This window comes from Entamoeba nuttalli, assembly GCF_000257125.1.
Source record: "Entamoeba nuttalli P19 unplaced genomic scaffold asmbl_8370, whole genome shotgun sequence".
NCBI lineage: Eukaryota > Evosea > Mastigamoebida > Endamoebidae > Entamoeba > Entamoeba nuttalli.
In genome coordinates this window covers 1,219-1,580 of record NW_008579095.1, presented here as the reverse complement: position 1 = coordinate 1,580, position 362 = coordinate 1,219, and the positions used below count along the sequence as shown (strand labels likewise).

At 26.0% G+C, this 362-nt stretch overlaps 1 protein-coding gene across 1 annotated transcript in view; it reads right to left on the bottom strand.

Moving 5' to 3' along the window:
- The window catches only part of ENU1_184290 (AIG family protein), a gene marked incomplete at both ends in the record, with an annotated part of 923 nt that extends 734 nt beyond the window's left edge, over nucleotides 1-189 (bottom strand). Inside the window, one exon of the mRNA XM_008861604.1 lies at nucleotides 88-189. Within this exon, the coding sequence (XP_008859826.1) occupies nucleotides 88-189 (102 nt within the window). The remainder of the gene's footprint in view (nucleotides 1-87) is intronic.
- Nucleotides 190-362: the final 173 nt, after the last annotated feature.

Sequence of the window (362 nt, the reverse complement as noted above, 5' to 3'; positions counted from 1 at the left end):
AATTATGTTTTCTTTGAATTGTTCTTTGTTAATCCTACCCTTTTCAAATTTTTCTTTTGAAAGAGAATTACTACATTTATTCCAAACAATACAAACGTGTTTCCAAATGTCTTCTATTGTGAAAACATTATTTATAATTGCAATAACTTCTTTAATATTATCAGTAAATTTACAATTATTAAATTCCATTGTTAATATAATTCCTTGTAATCCTTCAGCTCTAACACAATCAACAATATTTTGAATATGTTTATTATCAAAATTATTAGTATCATTAAGACCAGGTGTATCAATAACAACTACATCACTTCTATCCCCTTCTCCAAAACATTTAAGAGGAATGTCTGTTTCTGAATCTGGAC